At 60.0% G+C, this 16,346-nt stretch overlaps 2 protein-coding genes and 1 pseudogene across 2 annotated transcripts in view; all 3 read right to left on the bottom strand.

The window, feature by feature from the left end:
• Window positions 1-286: 286 nt before the first annotated feature.
• On the bottom strand, window positions 287-7,940 carry KIAA1614 (KIAA1614 ortholog). The gene is made up of 10 exons (XM_066324742.1): window positions 7,908-7,940; window positions 6,639-7,256; window positions 6,016-6,079; window positions 4,718-4,867; window positions 2,893-4,121; window positions 2,699-2,813; window positions 1,736-1,940; window positions 1,267-1,379; window positions 945-1,129; window positions 287-675 (listed from the first exon to the last, which is right to left on the bottom strand). Exons 2-10 carry the CDS (start codon window positions 7,249-7,251, stop codon window positions 482-484), a joined length of 2,868 nt encoding a protein of 955 aa, XP_066180839.1. The 5' UTR covers window positions 7,252-7,256; window positions 7,908-7,940; the 3' UTR covers window positions 287-481.
• On the bottom strand, window positions 7,329-9,781 carry LOC136365179 (uncharacterized; annotated as a pseudogene).
• A 5,074-nt stretch (window positions 9,782-14,855) lies between these two features.
• XPR1 (xenotropic and polytropic retrovirus receptor 1) overlaps window positions 14,856-16,346 on the bottom strand; it is a 107,691-nt gene continuing 106,200 nt past the window's right edge. Inside the window, 1 exon segment of the mRNA XM_066324741.1 lies at window positions 14,856-15,195. Coding sequence (XP_066180838.1) covers window positions 15,135-15,195 — 61 coding nt within the window. The 3' untranslated portion in view covers window positions 14,856-15,134.

Below are 16,346 nucleotides of genomic sequence, written 5' to 3'. Positions count from 1 at the left end.
AGGCCCCACGGCCACAAACACCACCCCTGCCCCTCCATGCCACGATCCAAGGGCACAGTTTTGTTAGTGCAGAGATGTATTTTTGGGTTTCAGTTTGAAATAATTTAAAACCTCACCAGCCCTCCAGCAGAAGGTGGCAGTGCTGGCAGGAAGCCCTCTGTCTCCTGGGGTCAGGGAGATGGGGTGTGCCCATGCTGGTCACTCCAGTGCCCAGCGGGACAGACCCACCCAGCTCTGTTGGGGCCAGGCTGTCCCCCGTCCCCCACACTTGGGCAGCTCCTGGAGACTCTGTGAGCCCCTTGGTCCCACACTGTCTCCCAGGGGGACAAGGAAAGCCCCCTGTCTCCACTGCAGAGAAGCCGGGCAGGTCCTGGCACTACGAGGCAGCTTGGTCCATGCCGTGCCATTCTGCAGCATCCTGGGACATCAGTGGGACATGGTCCTCCTCCTCCCGCCGGGCTTTGCAGGAGCCGTGCCAGGGCTACCGTGGGGCGGGGCGGTGCCGGAGCACACGCAGGGTCAGGGTGTCGGCCTGGAGCAGCAGCTCACGGATACGGGCCAGCCCCAGCCCCGAGACGGCCGCGCCATTGACCTGCAGGATCTCGTCCCCCACGCCCAGGAGCCCCGCGTAGAGCTTGGCTGTGCCCGCATCCGCCATCTCCTGCACGTAGACACCTGCGGAGGGACGGGGACCGGTGAGAGCCTTTCCTGCCCCCGGGGTGCCCAGGGGCTGCACAGAAACAAACCTGTGATAAACAGCCTCTGCTGTGGGCTGTGTGTCCCAAGCCAAGTGCCGATGGACACGTAGGATTGTGCGCAGCCAAAGGCAAACGTCCCCCTACTCGCATCACACCTCAGGCTCAGCAGCAATGGAGCAACCCCCTCCACCCGTGCCCAAGCTTGCCCCTGGGGTGGGACGAGGCTTTGGCGTGATCGCACAATACCTGTGTCGGGCCGGCCGTGTCCGGAGGTGACGGAGAACCCGAAGGCGCCGTGGGGGGGTCGCTGCAGCTCCAGCTGGCTGGTGCCATCGGGGAAGACCTCGACCACACGCCCCACCGCGCGCAGCTGGCCCGGCGCCCCGATGTCCTCCACACTCAGCGAGCGCTGCGGCCCTGAGCCCCCCTTCCTGTGGGGAGAAGGGAGATGGCTGGGTGGGGACAGGGAAAGCTGTTGGAGACCAGGTGATGCAGCCTCTGGCTGCACGGAGCCACCACAGCAGCCCAGAACAGCCTTCCTGGGCACCGCGGGTATGTGCCATCCTACCTGTCAGCCGTGGTCTGGGGCAAGAGGTAGGCACTGGCACGGGGTGCCTTGCCCAGCTGGGGGTGCAGACTCTGAATAGAGGCAGCTTTTTGGGGCTGGCAGAAGGGTGACACCTGGGGAGAAACACCTGGCTGAGATGGGGACAAACATTGTGTAGCACCGCAGCGCTTCACCCCCTGATGTGCCGAGGGAGTGGAGGAAACCGGGACATCCCAACCCCCTGGAGCAATCCCCAGCTCACTGCTGAGGAGGGACAAGCACATCTGCTCTTCCACTACCACCCTTCTTTCCCTCCTTTCCCCTTACAGTTGGCTCCGGGCTTTTCAAACCCAGCAGGTTTGGGGTGGCGTATCCCCCCACGTCCCTCCAGGACTGCCTGAGCCACAAATCCATACTCAGGACTGCTTCATCTGAGCCCAGCATCCTTTCCCTTGTGCCCTCTCCCAAACGGGGCGATGTCCGAGCTCACCAGCTGCAGGGACTGCAGGGACGGTGACTTCTTGACGCGGGGGCCGCCCGGCGGGGAGCCGCCAGGGGCCGGCAGCTGCTCCATGCTGTAGCAGCGGAAGCGGCCCAGGCGCTGCTTGGTGCTCTGGCTCAGGCTGCACAGGAGCTTCTTCAGCCCCGACGCCGAAGCGCTGCTGCCCTTGCGGCTCACTGGCCGCCCCAGCTCCCTGGGTGGAGAGGTGTGGTGGTCACACTGCGTGTCTGGGGCGGCAGCAGGACGTGCAGCTGCCTCTGGGCTGCGGGTGCATCCTGCACCCACCTCGGCAGCCGGGAGAGCTGCAGCACGGTGAGATCGGGGTGCACGGTGAGACCGGGGTGCACAGTGAGATCGGGGTGCACGGTGAGACCGGGGTGCACAGTGAGATTGGGGGCAGCCACCTCCCCGCAGCAGTGACCCAGCACACACAAGTTTGTCAGTACCCTAAGTGACCCGAAGGGCTCCCTCCCTGTTTTCTCTGTTATTTCTGGGGTTTAACACCTCCCAGAAGGCCCCTGCTCTGCCCCAAGGGATCACATCCTGTCAAATAGGCTCAGAGGACCCAGCACTACCTCGGAACTCTCCGGCCAGGCTGAGACATGCAGTGCCAGGCACAGGGCTGGCAGGATCGTGCTTGGAAAGCCCCAAGGCAGCTGATTTTCCCCAAAAGGGAAGAACCCGACACGAGCAAAACCCCACGAGTGGAGTGCTGGGGTCATCTGTCACATCTGTTCTAACACCCTTGGCAGAACCAGATGTACATGCAGCTCCCCCAAACCCACAGCAACACCCGGACACATTGTAACCGCCCGTATTGTGATCTCTGAGAGGTTTTTGGAGCCAGGGAGCTCCACCCAGCAGCATCCTGCAGTGCCCGAGGGCGGGACGCTCAGGACTGCTTTTTTTTTTGTTTGTTTGGGATGCTGTGGGCCGCCCGTGCTCACTCACCCGTGTGCCGCGCTCCCGGCCGGCTGCCGCTGCGGCTGCGCTCCTTCCCCGGCAAGATGAGCAGCCTCCGGGGGCACGGGGGTGACAGGGCTGGCAGCGGGGTGTGACACTGTCCCTGGAACCACAGTGACACAGTCACACACAGGCCTGTTTCATTGGGGACCCACCCAGCACCCCGCTCGTGGTTCTCTTACCTCTGCCCGTCCCCGGGGCGTCCTGCCCGTGGGTGTTGTTGCAATTGTTGGTGGACAAGGCACGGAGGGGGCTCCCCGGGAGCCACCTGGGGCTGCAGGGACCCCGCCGCTCCGCCGGCCCCGCCGTGCCCCCGGGCTGCGGTGGGGCGGCGCCGCCAGCATCCGGCTCCGGGCCCCGGACTCCTTGGCTGGGCGCTTGGCGGCTGCTGCTGGAGAACAGGGCTTTCCTGCAAGGCACCTGGGCGCAGGCCTTCTTGGTAGGAGGGGGAGCAGGGGCGTGGGTGCCTGGAATGGGGGTGCTGGTCCTCAGCTGCGAAGAAGGCTCCAGGGGCTCACTGGGCTGCTGCGGGGGGCGAGCTGTGTTTCCCACTCCCTTGCTGCCCCCCAGATGTCGATGGGCTTCTCCATCTTCCCGGCTGCTGGTTCTTCCCGGTGGTGGGGGGCAAACAGGCCCCGGGCGCGAGTCCCCGTCCTCGAGGCCACCGCTGGCCACACACATCCCCTTCCTGGCCCTCGCCTCCGCCTGCGGGGCCGCCCGGGGACTTCTGTGCCCGCGAGTGCGGGGGTCCCGGTGCCCCCGCAGGTGGGGGCTGCGGGGTCCCGCCTCCTCGCTGTCCGTCCGGCAGCCGTCGGAGGTGTCGGTGCTCTCCAGGGCCGAGTCCACCTCGTCAATGTAGGTGACATCCCCGATGTAGGTCTCCTTGATCTTCTCGGTGTGGATGCGCTGCCGGGAGGGCAGGATCCACAGCGGGGACCCTCCGGGGCCCAGAGGCCTGATTTTAGGCTCCGTCTGGGCAGCGCTCGGCCCTCTGCTATCCCCTGGGACGCTTCTTTGTGTCGCGGGGCTGCTTTTGCCCACGTCGGGAGCAGCTTGCGTGTCCGCGCCCCGGCCGGCGGCAGCACCGAGGAATGAGCCGCAGGCGCTGCACTTGCCCCCGGCCACGAGGTCGCCGCCGCCGGCTTTGGGCTGGCCGGCGCCGTCCCCCGGCTGCCTGCTGCCGGCCGGCTCCGGCGAGGGCAGCGCCGAGCCCAGCGCCCGCCGGTGCCGGAGCTGCAGCCGCTCCAGGTACCGCACCTCGGCGTCCCGGGCCGACTCGTCCTCGAAGCGGACGCGGGATGGGGACGGTCCCCGCGGCCGCCGCGGCCGCCCGCAGCTCGACTCCCCGCTGGACGAGTCGCTCAGGCTCCCGCCGTCCCGCGGGCCGACGCTCGGCCTCCCGCTGGCCTCCCTGCCATGGGGACAGACAGACGGACGCAGGCGAGCTGCAGGGGCTGCTCGGCAACCCTGGGAAAAGCAGGGCGGGAGGGGGAAAACCCAGTGCAAAAAAATGGGGCGAGGAGGAAAGTCCGCCCGGTGCCGCCTGGCTGTGTCCAGCCCTGCTTCCCTCCAGCCTGAAGCTGAAATCCGGAGAGGCTGCGGCACCTCCCTGCTGCCACGGCTCGACCTCCATCGCCCCTTCTCCGCCCCGAGTTGTGTGGTTAATCATTCCAGGAACGCCACATCGCACATGACCGTGCACACAGGGCGAGACGCCGCCGTGGTGCAGCCTCCAGCAGCGAGCCCGGGAAAACATTCCCCATGGGCTGGGAAACGCCACCCTCCCACCACTGACACTTCGGTGTGATCACAAAACACAATTAACCAAACACCGTGCCGCGAAGAGGCCGGCACATCCCCGGTACGGGGCCGCACCGTGCGCGCAGCCGCTCGGATCCCGGCTCCACACGCGTGCCCGCACCCATGTGCCGGCTCCAAACACATCCCAACACACGCTGCGGATGTGCCCCAAACCCTGGGGACGCCGTGGGGCAGGAAGGCACTGACCTGGGGCGCGGGGCGGCGGCGGGGAGGAGGAGGATGTCGTGGCTGGCGCGCAGCGGGTTCGTGCGAGCCTTCATGCGGGCGCGCTGCAGCAGCTGCTTGGCCTGCTCGTGCCGCGGGCTCAGCTGCAGCTCCTGCCCCGCCACAAAGGCCCTGCGGCCCCGCAGCGGGCAGGGGGATTAGGAAAAAATAACAGGGATTAGACGTGCTTTAACAGTGACGACGAGGCTGCTGCGCCCAGGGAAAGCGGGGCTCGGCTCGCCATTCGTGGGCGGGCTGGCGGCCGCGCCGGGGGACGGCCGGGCGGGCACCCCTCAGCCCCTGGTGCCAGGTGAGTCTTTGGGGGCAGGCTCAGCGCCCACACAGCTCGGGCACGGGCTCAGCCGAGGCAGCGCTTTGTGCCACGGGCATCCCAGAGGGGGACAGGGAAATGGGGCAGGCGCTGCTGCCCATCCCCACCGGTCCAAATCCCGCGGCGGTGGGGAGGCAGGTGGGTTTGGGGTGCCCCCCTGGCCTGATCGTCTTGCTGCCCTCCGTTCCTGCAGGGGGGGGTCTTTCTCCGCACCCCCAGCCCCCTCTGACTGCAGGGTGAGGGACCTGTCAGCCCTCCCTGCTGCAGCACTGCCTTCCCGGTTGGCTATGGCCCTAATCCTCCTGATTAAAATAATCAGCTCAGGCAGTCTCTTCGGGAAGCCCGGCCTTAACCTCTTCAGTGCAGCACGGTGGGCACATGCTGGCCCCCCACAGCAGCACCGGGGGTGCCAGGCTTCCCCCGGGCTTTGGCTGCCCTGCTCACAGGAGGTGCTGCATCCCCGGCTCTGCCTTGCAGCCTCCATCACTGATCCAGCTGCCAGAGCAGAGCAGAGCCAGTGACCACGATACTGGAGGGGGTCTTTCCCCACTCACTGTCCTACCCCGTGCAGCCCCCAGCCTATCGCCTGTCTATGCCACCTCCTTATTTTTAGTCCGTACCTCTGAGGTTTTTCATTAGTCCAACAAGATTACCCACCCCTGCCGCCTCGATCCTCTTAAGCACCTGGAGCAAATTTCTGTCCCATCCTCTTCCCCAGTTCCCTTCCTGCCCTGACGTCCTGGCAGGGACATCCTGTGCTCAGACACCAGGGGGACACCCAGCTCCTGTCCCTTGTCACACCGAAGCATCGCTGGAGCCCAGCCAAACTTCCACACCAGCTGCCCCACAGCCCTTCCCTGGGGCTGCTTCAAAGGGTGCATTTAAAATACAAGACTGGGGAGTGGGAAAGAGAGAAATGTCCATTTCTGCCACGCTGAAACGGACCTACCTGCAGCCCTCAGCGTCCTGCAGCGAAACCCCTGAGTCCCAGTCCCCATCACTCGCTGGCATCTCTGAAATGCAGGACAGGGCAAGGCATTAGCCTGGTTGGATGGCAGCCGCCATCCTCTTGATAGCACCCTCCATATATCCCATCCCAACACCTTCCACAGGGCTCTCCCAGATGTTTGGTTCTGGGAGATCCTGAAGGACTTGAACGTGAGGCAACAACTGTAGGTGTGGGACTGAGGGGATGGGGCCACGGGGTCACTAGGGCAGATGCTGTCAAAGGAGGAATTACTTCTCCTTTCTGGTGGCAGCTTGCAAAGGGACAGTGATGCCCACAAACCTGGCGTGTCCCAGAGATTGAGCTTCTTGCTCTTGCTTTTAGCAGTGAAATTCCTCACCAGGACACCAGAAGGGACTGACTGGCATCACCCAGAGCATCTCATGAGCATCTCCCACATCCCGGTGAAGGGGATGGGACAGCCCTGGGGTGTGAGGCAGCACGGGGCTGCACCCGGAGCATGGGAGGCTGCAGGATGGCCCCGAGGACTCCCGTCATCCCAAAGGCTTTCCCTCCCACTTCCCTCAGCTGTCCCGAAAGCGCCACCACCTTCCCAAAATACACACCGGGTGGGGCAAGGCCCAGCACCTCCTGCAGCAGCCGCCGGTTCCTCTCCACCCGCTCAGCCAGCGAGAGCCTCTCCCAGCTCTCCGCCCTGGGCGGGGACACGGAGGGACGCCTCCGGTCCCGCAGCGGGGTTCGGGCCTCTTCACCCCGGGAGGGTCTCTCATGAAGGGAGGCAGAGCGCCACGACACGCTGCCCTCGTCCGGGGGGAGCTCGGGGCCTCCCGGCACATCTCCCCTGGGTGCCGGCACCCTCCAGAGCCCCGGGGTGCCGGGCCGGGGTGCCGAGGAGCCGCCAAGGGCAGGCTCCCCTCCATCCAGCAGCCCGTCGGTCAGGTAGGTGCGGAGCTGAGCCCGCGGCTCCGCCTCTGCCCCCGCCTTCCCCCGCCGGCACCGCGGCTTCTTGGGCGAGGGGCGCTCGGGGGCAGCCGCGGGGGTCCCGGGCCGCCCGCCCCGCTTCTCCTTCAGCGCCTTGACCTTGCCCTCCAGGACGGCGTGGGGGCCGCGGGCGGCCTCGGGGCGCTCCGGCGGGGCAGGGCTGCGGCCGCCGCTCTGGCTGTGCTGCTTGAGGGGCCGCGGCAGGCGCCGCGCCTCAGCGGGAGGGTTCCCCTCCATCAGTCCTGCGGGGAGAAACCCCAGCGCATGACCCCGGCGCTGTCCTGGCACCCACCGCGGCGCCTGCACAAAGGGCATCACCCCTCCTTGCCCTGGGGGGTAAACGCGAGCAGTGCGTGTGCCTGGAGGGGAAGGGGACAGGGAGGTGACACAGCACGAGGCCACCCACCCACCCAGAGCAATGACGCTCTGCCAGCGTCGCTGGGGAGCGGGAGGAATGGGGCAGCGATGAGGGAGCGGTGGTTCCCCACAGCGGGTGCCCCGGGGCACTCGGCAAGAAGACCCGAAGGGAACTGACGCTTCCTGAGCTAAACCAGGGCCCCGAACCTCCCCGGAACAAAAACCCCTCCCGGCTACAAGTCGCCCAAGGTGCCGCCGGACGGACGCCAGCCCCTGCTCCGCCCCGGCCCCCGGGGCCACACGTGGCACTCGCCCTGCGCCCGCCTCGCCGTCCCGGTGGCACCGCGGTGCCGCTGCCCTCCCGCACCCCGCCGGGAGCATCCTGTCCCCGCTGTACCCCCGGAGGAGCCTCCCCCGTGCCCGGGGCTGCGGCGGCATCCCCGTTACACCCCCGGGCCCCATCGCCGCCCGCAGCCCCTCACTGCCCCGGGCTGAGTGGGACGGGGCCACGGGCGGGATGCGAGGGCTGTCCTTACCCCCGAAGCACCATCGGGAGAGGGCTGGGAAGAAGGAGAAGAAAGCGGAAGAAGGGAAGGAAGCAGGGGAGGGAAAAAAAGAAATTAAAAAAAAAAAAAAAAAAAAAACCCAAGCGGCCAAACCAGCAAATCCCGGCCCCTCCAGCCGAGCCCGAGCTCAGCCGCTTGGCTGGGCTGTGGGGCCGTGGCTGGCCCTGCCTCCCGCCCCGGCCTCCTCCTCCTCCTCCTCCTCCTCCTCCTCTCCGCGCACCCCACGCCGGGGCACCCGGCCAAAGCCGGCCCCGCACCGCCCGGTCCCCGCAGGGCCACGCTGGGGACAGGGGGGTGACCCCGCGCCGCCACCCAGGGAACTCCACAGCAGGGGAACCCAGCAGCCCGGGCCGGAGGGATCTGCCTCAGGATCCCTCAGGAATGTCCTTTGTCTGGGCGGCGGGTTGGGAAGGCGGTGGAGCGAAGCCGGGCCCGCTCCCCCGGTGCCGAGGGGGCTGTGCCGGGACGGGCGGCGGTTTCTCCTGCAGCAAAACCCGCCGGCTCTCGGCGCCTTCCTGTGAGCATCTTTGCAGCTGTGCTGAATTCTCCTGCTTCCCGGAGGCCAAATCCTGCTCGGACCCACGGCGAGGCAGGGCCGTGGCGTTTCCAGGCAGGAGGGCGGTGGGAGCCGAGCTCGGTGCATCCATCCACAATCCGTACCCCTAAACCCGGCATGCCCCACGTGCCTGCTCTCCAGGCACCAAAACACCCACCCGAGGCCCCCCCCACGCAGGACGAGGGTCTCGGGTGGGCAGTGCTTACCTGGAGGTGCCAGGGCTGCTGTCCCCAGGGCCACCGGGGGTCTGAGGGGGCCCGGGCCGTCCCGGCCCCGCTCCGGCTGCTGCTTTAAGCTGTGGCTTTTGATATTCGTGATTGGTTTCATAATCCCGATCAAAAGGAAATCACCAGGATTATGAAATTGTTTTAATCCTCCTGGCTCTGGCCGCACCGGCCCCTGCCAGCACGAGCAGCAAGAAATCACTTTTATCTTCTTAAAATATCCCTGGCCACCCCGGTGGCCCTGGGGCCCCCATCACAGCCAAACCTGGGCCCAAGGGCTTCCTTCCCCACCGGGGCTGACACCGGGGCTGACTCCATGCAGGACTGATGGAGCATCTTCCCCAGGCTGCTTCCAGGCAGGAAGGGCCAGCTGAGAGCTTTGTGTGGAAGAGCCCCGGGCAGAGGAGCCATCCTGGCCTTGTCCCCCCAGCCCTGGGGTCCAACCTGCCCCGTGACCCATACACTTACCTGCACACCATTCCTGAAAGGGATCCTGGCTCCTTTGCCTGGGCTGTGGAGGTGACACATGCCTGGGAGATGTCCCCATCGAGCTGGGGTGAGGTGCCAAAGCAAGGGCAGCAGGAGGGCTCCTGCCACCAGCCAGGGAATGCCAGCAGGGAGCCGTGGCTGGGATTAAACCTCCGGGAAGCGGCTGCTGTGAGCAGCAACAGGCTTAGAGTGATTTCAAGGCACCGAGCTCTCATCTGGAGGGAGATTGATTGCAAGAGGCAATGAAGAGATTTAAAGAGCAAAATAAAAGCAGAGACCCCAGACAACCCCGGGGCTGGGCTGCTCAGCCTCTGGTCACCCACTGTGCTGGCAGGACACCACCTTGGACTGGAGAGAGGCAACCAGAGGCTCCCAAAAGGACCCACCAGCCTTTGGCCAGCACAGCACAGTCTGGGCAGGAGCCTTCCTCCAGCACCAGCCCCTGGCAAGTTGGGTGTGAGCCCCTCCTGCCCACTCCAACCCTTCCTCAGACATCTCCCTCCTCCCAGGACATGGATGTCCTCCACCTCCAGCCAGCAGCGACATCCCACAGCTCCCAAGAGAGCAAAAGCAGCGGGAGCCAATGCTCCACGGGTGGATGCAGCACTTGGGAAGACACACACACAGACCAGGGACAAAACAGCCATCAGATCATTGGAAAACAAAGAGCTTGTAATAATGAAAAAAGGACAGATTTCGTAACCAATCACTTTTTCCTTTGAAAAAACACAATCACAGTAACTTTGCTTTATACAACCACCTAGAAACTATGAAACAGTATCACATTGTGCAGTATTTTTTTTTTAACCTACTTATCAAGAAGGGAATTCCACACTTCAAAAATTATATCCATTTGGGGAGGGAGGAGGAGACAGCTAATAGCGCAGTCACAGATACATCATGAGTCCAAGCAAGCGGCAATTCTTTGTCCTCACCTTTTCCACTGAGCCAAAACAGAAGAGTGGAGAAGGGGATAGCAAAAGAGAAAGGAGGGGGGGGAAGAAAGAAAGCACCCACAGAGGACTAATCACACTCCATAATTACTTTTGACATCTACAGGGCTTCATAGAAAGATCATTTAGACCAACACAGCGGGGAGGGGGAGAGGAAGGCGGCGGCGGGACCCGGGGGGAGCTTTGGCATTTCCACCCCGGGCCCCTTCCAAGCGCCGATCCTTCGCCACGAGGGACCTGCGGGGTGGAGAGGTCACGGCAAGTTGTACCAGGATGCCCGATTTCTCCTCTGGAGTGAAGAGTTTGCAATTTGGTTTACAGAGCTTGAGGGACTGTCAGGCCGCAGGGCACCGTGCCAGGCAGGGGCAGTGTCTCTTGCCCGTCCTGCCACGGCTGTGCCAGGGCCAGGGCAGCCTCTGGCTCCCACCGGGAGCATCGGGGACATCCCGCTGTGCCCCTTTTCCCGGGGTGTTGCAGCAGGGACCGAGCCCCCAGGGATGGTGACACACCCCACAGTGGCAGCAGGGGACGCTGGCTCCAAGGTGCAGAGTTTGGGATCGGGGTCACGTAAAGGAGGCAAGGTTTGATGAGGTGACAGCCACTGAGCCCAGCCGTGACTGCTGCAGAGGTACCGTAGGGATTTCCCACTCTTCCCCCAGGAGCCCCAGCCCCTCTTTTCCAAGGAGACAAAACAATCCAATTGCCTTCTGGAATAAAAATGTTAATTAAAAAAAAAATAATAATAACACTGTTTTAAGGCAGAAGATCACCTTCCCCCTGCGAGTGCAAAGCAGAAGGGCGGAGGAGAGGAGGGAGGACACGGAGCTGGGATGCAGCATGTGAGCAAAGTGGCTTTGTGTCTCCAGCTTGCCAAGCCATGTCCCAGCCCCAGGACACTTCCCAGCTGGTGGCCTGATGCTGGGGACACAGCCCAGCGAGCAGAGCACGGCAGCATCCCTGCAGGACAAGGCCAAATCCACTCGACCCTTCAAAACACAGCAAAGGCTTCCCGCTGTCTCCACTGCTGGCTGGAAGTAAAATCCCCAGGGACTGTTATCTCCTGAAACCAGGAACATGCTTCCCCCCTCCCTGTGTGCCACACTGGCATTGCAGTTGAGTGCCCAGCACAGAGGCAGAACAAGCAGCACAAGGGTTTTTCAGGGAAGTAGGAGCAGCAGGATCCAACTCTGCTGAGATTTCCATCAGAGATCTCTCCCATTCCAAGATGTTCACGCTGAAGGCTGCTGCCAGCTGACCCCTTTCATTGGAATCAGACAAACCGCAAAGACATGAGAGACTGAGGAGGGCCAGGAGCAGGATGAACAGCAGCTGACTTTGGGAATGCACCTGGATGAGAGAGGTAGGAGCTTACTGGATACACACAGGCTGCAGCCAGGAGTGGGCAAATGCATTTCTTTTAAAATGTGCTGGGACAGCATTGGTTCTCATAGGAGAAGCTCCCACTCCTGCTTGCCCAGCCCAAAGATCCCAATCCTGCCCTGTTGTCCTGTCAGGAACACACCCATGGCACAAGGCATTGCTCTGCCCAAGCACAGGGACCTGGTGTTTCTGGTGACACCATCCCAAAGCCACACAGGGAACCTCAGCCAGCAAATAAACTCTGGATGCTGCAACACCTCACTCCCTGCAACCCCAAAATCCCCAGGGGAACGGCAGGATGGAAAGCAGAAGGGAATCAGCATGGAGAAGCAAGTTCAAAGGGAATCTCCAAAAGTCACAAATGCCACAGGGTGGCACCTCCTCTCCTCAGACTGCACCATCCTAATGGGTTCCACCAGACCAAAGCAGCTCCACACCATCCTCAGAGCTGTACAACCCATCCTGCACTGACTCACGAGGCACAGCCCAACACCTGAAAGCCAGAGCTAGAAGACCTTCCTCAGCTTCCACTGCCCATCCAGCTGCATCCCAACAACTTAAAGCAGTGGATAAACCCCTCAACTCCTTTTAATGCTGCTCTGTCCTGGACTGCCACCCTGCCACTCTCCCTACGGGAGTGTTTTCCAGCACCCATGAGCGAAGCCCAGCCCAGGGAATGAAGTCACCCTGGGAATGTCCCCACTCCCCTCGCTGCTGCTGCTCCCAAGGAGCGACAGGGCTATTTTCTCTCACCATCTGTTCTGCTTCATTAGGTCTCCCTTTATTGGCCAGATGTTCTCGTAGACGTGGAGCCATCCCGGCTTTAGTGCTCGCTCTCAGGAGGAATCTGCACGCCTGATTTCTCAGAAATCTCTGGGAGGGAGGGAACAGGCAGATGCAAGGCTGGGAGCTAGGAGCCTTTAAAAGCCACACTTCTGGGAATTCAGGCTGCTTTCCCCCGAGACAGCATCTCCACTGCCAAGAGGGACAATGTTTTATTTTAGGAGATAATGTTTGCTCATTGTAGCATGCCACCTCCCTTTTTTCTTTCCTTACTTCTCCTGCCAGCAAAGACAGAAAAAGAGCAGAGCAGATGGACACACCGAATTCTTACTTCCCACAAGGATTTGGGTAAACTATAAGAATTTCATCACTTGCAACCTGACCCCCCCCCCCCCCCCCCCCCCCCCCCCCCCCCGCCAGATTGGGAAGCAGAGGGATGGACAGATGGACACAGGTCACCCAGCCACGCCCTGCCCTCCCCAGCCCAGCTGAGGAAGGCAGAGTGCACCCAGGGGGGACCGGCATCACTTCCAAATCACGGAACCATGGAATGGTTTGGGTCGGAAGCGACCTTAAGAACCATATAGGTCCCTCCTAGACCACCCTCCACTAGACCAAATTGCTCACAATCTCTCTCTGTATTTTTAATTTCCCTCTGAAAGGAAGATAATTACTAGTAAAGCTCAGATTCTTTGTATAAAAATCCCACTTGCTTAAGTAACACCCAGTGGTGTTTACTTGACTTGAATGAATCCAAATAATTTTGGATTGCCTCCCTCCCAGTGCAGCTGCCCTCCCCTAACCTCCCCAGGCAGGGATGGCTGCATTCCCCACTGCTGGAAATACCTACACACGGTTTGGACATGGCACCAATGCAAATTGGGAACCTGAAATATTTCAAGGGGCATTATATCCCAGACTCCACTTCCACGTGAACAGGAATGCTCTGTTTTATGCATGAACTGACCTCAGGGAGGTACAGACAGGAATCCAGGGAAGATGGACAGCACAGCCCTGGCTCATTCCACACGGAGGGAGATGAGAGGAGCAGCACCACAATGGGGTTTTAATCTATTCCCAATTAAATGGAGAGCACCAAGTCTCCCTCTTCAGTTCCTCTGGGCAAGAGGCACAGCAGGCAAACTGAGGAAATGCAACATACCAGCCGTGGGAGACACTGTCAGGATTAAGGGAAACCACCACCAAACAGCAACTGAGGAGAGATTCCTGCAATTCCATCGCCCAGACTGCCACCAGCCAGGTGAGGATCCTCCTTCAGGAGTTTCACCCTTCCCTTGCAAACCCATGGTGTGCCAAGGGAAGGATGACAGGACTCTGAGGCCTCCATGGCTCCTTCCCAGGGGAAGGGGAGACCAAGGAGACCAAGAAAATTCGCATCTCTCTTCCAACATCATTTGCTCAGCTGTCCATTACCCAAGCCTGCTCAAGTATCCCACTTCCTAAACTGGCAGAATGAGATGAGTCAAGGGACAGATCACCTGGACAGTGCCCAAACAAAAGCTTTTTGCCAAACCAGAAGCCACAGAAGAGCTCTTTTCCATCTCACCTTCCCCATCAGGTGGGCACACCACAGTTCTTCCCATGCTCCCTGAAACACAGCACCACTCATAAGCCCCAGCCTGATGATGGCTGTGCCAGGAGAGCTGTCACCATCCTCACCTCGTCTCACTTTGCTGAGCTGCAGGAGAACTCCTGACAAGCTCCCTGCTCAGACTGAGATGCCCTCATGACACACCTAAGGCTTGGAAAAGTACTTCTGGATCTGGAGAACAAAGTTCCAAAGCCTTTGTTCACCCAGTGTTTTGTGCTGTTGGTGGGAACCAACTCTCCTTTCCTCAGGATCACCTTAGGATCATCTGCACTACTTTCACACGTGGAGAAGTTGGCTTTGAACTGGCACGAGAGACATGCCCAGAAGCAGTAGCAGCAGCTAAAAAAAAATATCAGAAAGAGAAACTTTGGTTTAAAATAAAATTGGAAAGAAATAAAAGAGAGAGAAGGTACACACAGGTGCAAGTTGTCTCACGAGAGGGGTATTTGCAGGGGCATCACCCCACAACCCTGGAGATGGAGATCTACATTCCCCACTTTGTTTTACCGTTACAACCTTCATTGCACAGGACTCAAAATCACTCTCATATGGTTGTTAAGTTTCATAAATAATGTGAAAACTATATGCAACAGATACATCATATTTCCAAAAAATTATGAGAAAAGTTACATCAAATTAAAAAGTAGCTTCATGAATGAAGATACTGCTCTAAGTGCACTTTCCCTGCAAGTGCAGCCAGTGCCTCAGCGCTGGATATGAAGGAAAAAAACCAAACAACTGACAAAAAAAAATACCCAACCAAAAAAAAATATTTTGATTTAAAAAGTCCGGTTTCAACCAGTCAAAACCGGGCCAAGCAGAAACTGAGTGTGCTCTCAGCACTGTCCCATGAGGGAGTCCCTATGATGCTTTGTTATCCAGATAAGGTTTGTATGTCCTTGTTGAGACTGTAAACAATCCTTCTTTCCTGAACTGTCCTCTTTATTGGCAAAACAAAGTAAAATATTTTTATTTGTTTGTTTGTTTGTTTGTTTAAAATAGAACATTAAAATTAACCCAGAAGAAAAGAAACGAAACACAGTGAGCTTGTTGGAGTCCATAGGATCTGGTCTGGAAGAGCTCAGAAAACGTGTTCAGTGTTTTCTCCTGTTTTCAGCTGGAACCAGAGCTCGGGTTACTTGGGGAAGAGGGAAACAGAACGAGAAAACAAAGGATGTGGAATAAGAGAACGTGGCCATCTCATGTGTTCACTTCGTTTGCTAGGTCCTCTATCAATACTTTTGTGTCAGAAGCCTTGGACCTGGAAAAAAAACAAAACACAAAATGCTCACTGGGGAGAAGGAATTCCTGGAATGACATGCCAACAGCAAACACACAGTGAACTCGGGGGAATGGAAAAAGGGGGGGGGAAAAAAAGCCTTTCTAATGCAGAGGAGGAATAAACAATCTACTGGAATTGTTTCACACCCTCCCACTCTCCCTGGGAATAGCAGAGCCTTGTAAAGATGCCCCAGATGTCCCTCAGCATCCTCCTCCTGTGGCACTGCCCACTCCACACCATGCTGGGCACACTCTGCCTATGGTCAGTGTCACCTGCCAGGCTGTGGAGCACCCTCCCAGCCCTCCACCAAACCCTTGCAGGATCCAGAGGAGTGTTTCCTGCTCCATCTCCCTTTGCTGGGCTGCAGCAAGGAGCAGGAAGTTCTTCAGGGATATGCCTGGCACATCTCCACTCACTGCACGTCTGAGGGGTAAATGGGCAGGGCTGGAGGGAATTCCAGCAGCCTTTGGCCCACATTCCCTTTGCATAACAGTTTTCATTCCCTAGCAGCCACCCCAAGGTTGTTGGTCTTGGTCCCATCGGTGCAGGGATAAGAGCCAAGCACAGCCCTGAGGCCAGAGCACACCCTCCTCCTCCTCCCACCCCTCCCATGCAGTGCTGCAGGGATTGCACAACACTCCTGACCCGCTGTGCCTCAGCATCCCTGAGGAGCCTGGCCTTGTTCCCTGGCCAAAGGGCAGGGCTCCACAGCTGTGCAGCAGGGACACAGGACACTGCAGGGCAAACACAGTGGACAGGTTCAGGGGCTGGGGTACAGGCTAGGGAAACGTTTGGGGTGCAAGAATGATGGCTGGGAAGAAAGAAATGTATGGGTTTGGATTTGAGAGAGGAAGGAGTCTGAGATCTTACCGATGAACATGAACCAAAGAATAACTGGAATCATACAAGATCATAGAATGGTTTGGGTTGAAAGGGACCTTAAAGATCATCTGGTTCCAACCCTCCTGCCAGAGGCAGGGATGCCACTCACTAGACCACATTGCTTAGGGCCAAATCCAGCCTGGCCTTAAACACTTCCAGGGATGGGGCATCCACAGCTTCTCTGGGCACCCTGTGCCAGGGCCTCACCACCCTCACAGGGAAGAATTTCTTCTTAATATCTCATCTAA

Source organism: Sylvia atricapilla, chromosome 9, assembly GCF_009819655.1.
Source record: "Sylvia atricapilla isolate bSylAtr1 chromosome 9, bSylAtr1.pri, whole genome shotgun sequence".
Lineage (NCBI taxonomy): Eukaryota > Metazoa > Chordata > Aves > Passeriformes > Sylviidae > Sylvia > Sylvia atricapilla.
This window is presented reverse-complemented; position numbering and strand designations above follow the sequence as displayed.